Source organism: Sprattus sprattus, assembly GCF_963457725.1.
Source record: "Sprattus sprattus genome assembly, chromosome: 16".
Taxonomy (NCBI): Eukaryota; Metazoa; Chordata; class Actinopteri; order Clupeiformes; family Clupeidae; genus Sprattus; species Sprattus sprattus.
Window position 1 is genome coordinate 14,160,452 of NC_137914.1, and position 7,904 is coordinate 14,168,355.

At 49.2% G+C, this 7,904-nt stretch overlaps 1 protein-coding gene across 1 annotated transcript in view; it reads left to right on the plus strand.

The window, feature by feature from the left end:
- Positions 1-7,548, plus strand: part of magixa (MAGI family member, X-linked a) — a gene marked incomplete at both ends in the record, with an annotated part of 35,040 nt that extends 27,492 nt beyond the window's left edge. Inside the window, 6 exon segments of the mRNA XM_080853802.1 lie at positions 2,908-3,108; positions 3,496-3,572; positions 3,916-4,062; positions 4,666-4,804; positions 6,515-6,664; positions 7,271-7,548. Coding sequence (XP_080709928.1) covers positions 2,908-3,108; positions 3,496-3,572; positions 3,916-4,062; positions 4,666-4,804; positions 6,515-6,664; positions 7,271-7,548 — 992 coding nt within the window.
- Between the last annotated feature and the right edge of the window lie 356 nt (positions 7,549-7,904).

The following is a 7,904-nucleotide window of genomic DNA, read 5'->3' on the forward strand; positions in this document are numbered from 1 at the left end:
GCCCTGCGGTAAAATGTCATCATTTGCATCCCTCTCTAATGCGTGTGCCGCCATGATGAGTTCATTCTTCCGACGAGAGAGCCATGCTGGATCCCAGAGTTTTTTGGGGGGATGGACAGAGAGAGAGAGAGAGAGAGAGAGAGAGATAGAGAGAGAGAGGGGGCGAGAGGGAGTGAGAGGGAGTGAGAGAGAGGCAGCGAACGAGAGAAAGAGGGGGGGGGGGGGGAGCATGCTCAGCCGTTGGTCCACACTAATTGCATTTGTCTTGCATGCCGGAGCGCCATTTATGAGTCGATTCAACGCGACAGAAAGTACATTTTTTTGGTGAACATTTTTAAATATTTCATGTTTCCAGAAGATAGAGCGCACAACCAGATACCCCAGCCCCCCACCACCTTCTACACACACACACCACCACCATCATCCTCACAGAGGCTAACCACCGCTGACTACACAGACTGCCAGGGTCCTGAGAGACGAGAAGAGACGGTGAGAGGGAAGGAGAAAAGTGGCAGAGGGCTGGATTGAGGAAGAGATACAGCACAAGCAGCAGATAGAGAGCAAATAGAAAGACAAAGAGCAAATTAGAGGAGAAGAGACACTTTCTATGCTCGAGGTGCATCATTCTTTGTTTTCCTCCCTTTTCCCCCTCATTCCACTTCACAGAGATCTCAGGCTCCTTTTCTGGCCCTCTACCTTGCCCTCTCCTTCTGCCTCTCTGTCTCTTTCTTCCTCTCTTTCACTCTCTCTCTGTCTCTTTCTGCCTCTCTTTCACTCTCTCTCTGCCTCTCTGTCTTTTTCTGCCTCTCTTTTACTCTCTATGCCTCTCTGTCTCTCTCTTACTCTCTCTCTGCCTCGCTGTCTCTTTCTGCCCTCTCTTTCACTGTCTCTCTGCCTCCCTGTCTCTCTCTTACTCTCTCTCTGCCTCTCTCTGTCTCTTTCTGCCTCTCTTTCACTCTCTCTCTGCCTCTCTGTCTCCCTTTCACTCTCTCTGTCTCTCTCTGTATCTGTGTCTCTGCCTCTATCTGTCTCTCTGTCTGTCTCTCTCTCCCTCTCCCTCTATATCGCTCTCTTTCTCTCTCTCCCTCTGCCTCTGTCTGTTTCTCTCTCTCCATATCTAGTTCTCTATCTATCTCTCTTTCTCTTTCTCCCAGGGGCTTCACATGATTTGTATTTAATTTTATCCAGTGATTACACATGCTGCATGGAAATACCCCATCCTCCTCTTTTTGCTTCCATTTTTTTCAATCGGCTTTGATTTCTCCTCGTGTTTTTCCATCTCTGTTTCTGCTGTTTGCCTGCTCATTTGAGTCTCATTGAAGCAGAAAATCTCCCTGCAAACTGCATCTCTCTTCACTCCACCCCCTTCTCTGTCTTTCTCTGGCATTCTATCTCTTTTCTGTCTCTCTCTTTTTTTTCCTGGCTCCCCTCTCTGTCTCGATGTGTCGTTATACGTCGGGGTGGGAGTGGAGGTGGGGGGGGGGGGGGGGGGTCCTCTGTCCTTGCTAGGCCTTCCAGAGGATCAGTTGGACAGGCACAGTGATTTGTTTGATAGGTAGCCAGTGTGGAGTCATATCCAATCCACTTAGGTGGAGAGGCACATATACTTGGCAACATGCTTGGCAAAATTCTTTTCATCTAAAGAGATTTGAAAAGTCAGTAGGCTTAGTCTCCACCTCGCCCTCTTATACTCTCTTTCTAGGACTGTCATAAACACTCCACACCGCCATTATAGTAAAGGTTTAATGGGTCATTTTTAGGAGAACAAGGGGTAATTTGAGGAAACTGATACACAGGAACCTACCAGCATGACTTTTGCTCCCGCTCCTGAGTCGAGCGAGTCAAACAGAAGGTCATTGTCTCTGCCATATTTTACCTGAACGAGAGACGAAAACTCTGGAGGCCTCTGGAACACTGAGACCTCCCTGGTGCACAGACCTGAAATAATGCCCTTTAACGTGGCGGACAGTCTCCATTTAAAACACTGGTCTCAGAGCCTGTTGACCCCTTTTCTTCCTAGCCAGAGCATCCTACACAGACTGGAGCAAACTAGCAAGATTCAGTGAAGCAATGCACCAGGGCACATCTCTGCTTAATTTCATGAGCACCACAAGTTTTAGACCTGCATTTTAATTATTCAGTCAACCAACCATCAATTATTACGCATGCTGTCATTGTGTGTACCCAGAGTCAGACTGAAGGGGCTATTTTGGATTTCTGTTGGATGTCTTTCCCTTCCGACTCGTGGCCCACATATGGAGACCATAAGAGAAGATAATGTTGAATTGCTACTGTGGTGGTGACTTTTCCGGTGTCGTTTCTTCTGCTTTTTCATACACAGTTGGTTATTATTGAGGAAAAGCTGTTTTTAAATAGACATGTTGACTTTTGATTGAAATTTAAAAAAATATTTGGTTGTATTAAAATTAATGAAGTGTCTGTGTGCTCCCTTTAAGTTCAAGTTGATGTACAGATGTCACCTGTGTACATATAAAATAGGGATACGCAAATACCCCTTTTTTCAAACTGAATACGTATACGAATCCATTAATTTGTGTTCTTGCTGATATCGAGCACCGATACGAGTACTTCATAATTCCCGGAAGGCAAGTAGGGCAGGTAGGGCATTACTGAACACCTCCTGACCGTAGCCTTGAGTTTATCACAATGTTGCCATGCAGTGGTATTGAAGAATTTTTATGATTACGAGTTGGAGGATATGATCACAGCCTGATACCCAATACTAGTTTAGGTGTGGGTGCGTCTCTAATTGCAGATGTGTGCATTACTCAGTATTCTCTCTCTGGCTTCTGTTTGTGTCTCCCCCTATCTTTCTCTTTGGATCTCTCTCTGCTCTCCTTCATTTCTTTTCCTTACCTGTTCGTCTCTCCCCATCTCCCTCCTCAGCGTCCGCCCTGCTGTCCCACCGGTTTGTGACGGTGCGCCGGGGCAGCCCCGCAGCACGTAGTGGCCAGATCCAGCCGGGTGATGAGCTGGAGGCGGTGGAGGGACGCTCAGTGGTGTCGCTGCCTCACAGGGACCTCGCCCAGATCTTGCGCCGTGCCGGCAACACCCTACGCCTTACCATCATCCCTCGCTCCAACACGAGTAGGACTTACACACACACACACACACACATATACACACACACACACACACACACACACACACACACACACACACACACACACACACACACACACACACACACACACATTTCATCAAGGTAGTGGTGTATCTCTCTCTCTCTCTCACACACACACACATGCACACATAGAAACATAAAATCATGTCTTTTCAATTACCCACATTACCACATTCTAATGAGTTGAAGCACAATTTTTTGGCTTTTGGCATATCACATGTTAGTAGTTTTCAAGTAAAAAATTGTTTGTCCACCAGATGGCGATAGTGCTTTTATCACAGACGCCACTCAATTGTAATCTCAACTGTAAATATCTGTCTAATAACAGCTTTCTCATTTTCTCATGCCAGACACTGCTAACTTACCAGAGTACGCAGACATTGACTCTGATCACAGGTCAAGGAAAGGTCACCGATCCAGGTCGAAGGTGAGGCGCCTCTCATATGTGTTTTTGACCGAGCGGCTACTATGTTTGCATGCGTGTGTTTGTGTGCTGCGTCCTGGCTGTCCACCTGCATTGCTCTCTCTATCTGTCTCTGTCTCTCTGGCAATCCCTATCAGCCTCTTGTTTTCTATGTTCTTTCCATCACTATATACTCCTTTACCGCCTGTCTCTATGTTTGTTCAATTTTCCTTTACACATTTTCTCTCACATTTTTTCCCTCTATCCTTTCCCCCCCACCATATTTCTCTCCCCCCCCCCCCCCCCTCTCTCTCTCTTTCATCTGTCTCTCATTCTCTGACCATCCTCCCCTCTTTACACCCAATAGTCAGACTCCAGGTATTACAATGTGGATTTGGAGCGCGGACCCACAGGTTTCGGCTTCAGCCTGCGGGGGGGCAGTGAGTACAACATGGGCCTCTATGTGCTGGGCCTCATGGAGGGGGGGCCCGCCTCACGCAGCCAGAAGATACAGGTTAGTGTCTGGACTCACACACACACACACAAACACACATACACACACACACACACACACACACACACACACACACACACACACACACCACACACACACACGCACACACACACCTGACACATAAGCACACACACACACACACACTGACACCAGACACACACACCTGACACACACACACACACAGACCAGACACACATACACCCAGTGCACATTATCACAAATCATAATGCACAAATGCACATAATCACTCACACACACACACACACACACACACACACACACACACACACACACACACACACACATTGTCATTCCTCCATTGTGTGTCGTTATAACAACAGTGTCCAAACGATCCTGCAAGACTGCACCATCTCAGTCTGCTTTGTACTTGGTGGTTGTTTGTGATTGTTGTTGTTTGTTTATATTGTTTGTCTATATCTTTGTCTGTCCGTCCGCCTGCCCCGATGCGCTTCTGCTTTGGCATGGGTGTCTGGGTGTGTGGCGGCAGTATGCATGCTTGACGGTAATGTGCTGTTTCATGCGGTGTGACTGTGTGTGAGGTGTTTTTTTAACTGACATGGGACAACCTCTCGCTGCCATCAGGTGAGTGACCAGCTGACGGAGATCAATGGGGACAGCACAGCGGGGATGACCCACAGCCAGGCGGTGGAGCAGATACGCAAGGGGGGACACCGGATACACCTGGTGCTCAAGAGGGGAAACGGCTATGTGCCGGACTACGGTATGTGTGTCTGTGTGTGTGTGTGTTTCTGTGTGTGTGAGTGTATGTGTGTGTGGAGAAAAGAACTAAACACTCTTGCAGAACCTTTGAACAAGTTCATTACAGATCTACAGAACTGTTCTGATCACATAGATGTGTGTCTTTATATACCACATGTCTTTAAATCTGTCTGTGCTTTTTGCTCTTGCTGCCTTTTAACACACTTGGTGTTGGGTTCTACCTTTGTTAACTGGGTTCTGTTTCTCTTTCTTAATCTCTCCTGAGCCTATAATTCCTGTCTCCTTCTTTTTTTGCTCCTTCTGTCTTCCTCTGTCCCTCTTTCCCTCCCTCTCTCCTTCCTCTCTTCGTCACTCTCTCGGCGACCCTCTCTTCAGTGGAGCTGTCCAGCCTATCTCTCTGTATGACCAACTCCAAGCAGGGTGAGCCCTGCTTCTATGTCATCGGCCGGACAGAGAATACGCGGTTGGTAGCCGTTCCTGTTAGTCTATCATCTTTTGTTTCTTTTCTTTTACTCTTTCTTTCTTTCCTCTCTTTACATCCCTCGCTTTTTTGTTCTTGTGTGGTCGTGTGCGTGCGTTCGTTCGGTCGTTCATCCGTTTTGATCGTCCGTTTGTTCTCCATCGCCCCTGCGTTGAACACCCAGGGCCCCTTTTTGCACTTGTAATCCCAGTGATGTCTGTGCCTTACGGGGGAGGCTGCCATGCTCCCAGTCAGAGGCGGGGGAGGAGGAGGAGGAGGAGGTGAGGGGAGAGGAGAGGAGAGGGGGAGGGGGATCACTGGGTTCAGACTTGAGAGCCAGTGAGTCAGAAGATGAGATGTTCTGGTGGGAGGACGGGACTGGGTGGAATTACAGCACGTCAAACTCTGCGGCCGGCCGCAGCACGAGCACGGGGAGGCTCCAGCTCCCATAGCGACCCCACTCCACCGCTGCAAAGCAGAGATGTGCTTTTACATTTACATCTGTTCCATTCCAGTGGACGCTTTTAGCCAGAGAGATTTTTACAGTGCGAGGCAGAATATACAAGGGAACTGAGCCCATAACTCTGGTGCTGTTAGCGCCTGGCTGCACCCCCTGAGCAAATGAACGCTCACAGTGTCATCACGGTCCTGGGGGGCATTTCCAGGAACCACAGGGGAGCGTGGAAAACGCTGTGCCTTCGCTGCACATATACTATGCGTTTGCTTAGCATAAAAGCCCCTGTAAAAATGTAAATGTGAAAACGGAGTGAGTTTTAAAGTGCTGCTGCGCCACAGGCTGTGCTTGCACTGAGGTAATACATAATAATACATTCATATCTAATAATGTTGAGGATCTAAGCTTAAACGCACTTAAAGGTTAAAAGTTCGCGGAGGTAGTCAGCAAGTCAACATGCAGGAGTTTGCTAAGTCATCATCCAAGGGGTAGAAGTACAGACATTGCGTGGCTATTCAACATGGACCTCTCACTAAAACATGTCAGTTGGTGTTAGATTATCTTTGCACTGCTATAAATGCACAGTATTCACATAATGTTCACACTCAAAATACAAACCATACCTTGTGTTGTCATACATTTTCTAGATTATTCCTTATAGAAGGATTATTATGGCTACTTATCTCTTTTATGGTTATTCCGACCCTCTTACCATGGTCTATCTCTCTCATTCTCTCTCCCTCTCTATTTTCTCTCTCCCTTGCTCTCTCTCTCTCTCTCTCTTTCTCTCTCCACAGACCGTGAAGTTGGAGCAGCCTCCCCCTCCTTCTCAGTGTTCACCGAGGAGCCGGGTGTGGCTGCAGTAGATGAGCGCCACTCGCTGTCCAGGGCCAGGTCGGCTGGGACGGTGGACGGCAGAGATAGGGGGGACGGGGAGGCCAGGAGAGGCACAGGAGGGAGTCACAGGGGCTGGGGGGGAGGAGGAGACGAGGGGAGAGAGGGGGGCCGCACTCCAAATACTGACCTGGACTTGGAGAAGGAGAGCATAGCTACGACACACAGGGAGGCCGGGAGAGAGGCAAGGGAAAGAGAGAGGGAGAAGGAGAAGGAGAGGGAGAGACACACACAGAGTTTACCTAGGAACGTACATAGGGGCTGGGAGGAGCACAGTGGTGTGGAGGGTCACTCAAGGAGGGAGAGGGACAAGGTCAGGGCCAGGGAAAAGAGCAAGAGTCTGGCGGACAGACGCAGGAGAGAGAGGGAGGAGCAGGGACGAATCTCGAGAGCGTCATTGCCAGCAGAGCAGGAGGAGGTGGAGAAACAGGGAAGGGAGGAGGCAAGGAGGGACAAGAGAAAGAAGGAGGAATGGAAAGATGACGCAGAGGCGTGTGAGAGAGAAAGAGAGAGAGAGAGGGAGCATCAGAAAGAGAAAGAGAGGGAGAAAGAAAGAGAGAGGGACAGGAAGAAAATAGAAGAGAAGGAGAGGAGAAAAGAGAGGAGGAGGCGGAAGGAAAGCGTTCCGGTGGAAGAGCCCATGGAGACGGCTGTGGCAGCGCCGGCCTCGGCAGACAAAGCCGCATTCTCCTTCCTCATGCCGCTGGATGCCGGCGTTTCCGACGGAGAGTCGCTAGCCGGCCTCTCTGAGATCAGTATGTCGGCCGCCAGCATATCGGGCGTGTCCCTGGCCGACGGGGGCGAGCTTGGGCAGGAGGGGCCCCAGCGGAGCCTGCTGTCCCCCGGCCCATGGCTCAAGCCCAGCCAGCAGAAACTCTCTCAGGTCCTGGAGAGCAGGAGGCTCTGGGGGCGCGACGGAGGTCTGTGGCTGCACTGAGTGGACTGGTGAAGCCTAGCCTTGTTCACCCCTAGAACATACTCACTCTCTCTCTCTCTCTCTCTCTCTCTTTCTCTCTCTCTCTCTGTCAGTCTCTCTCTCTCTCTCTTTCTCTAACCTTTATTCTCTCTTTACCTCTCTGTACAGGTATTTAGTCTTTTGGTGAATGCTTTTATCGAAACCGAATTACAGCACAGAGAAAGCATATAATGTGATCTCAGATCCTGATGCTCATGTACACTCTCTTTCCATCTCTCACTCCTATACATTTCTACTTGCACTCCTCTCTCTCTCTGTCCCTTTCTCTCTCGTTCTCTCTTGCATGAACCCACTTTCAGTCACTTTCTGTTGCTGTG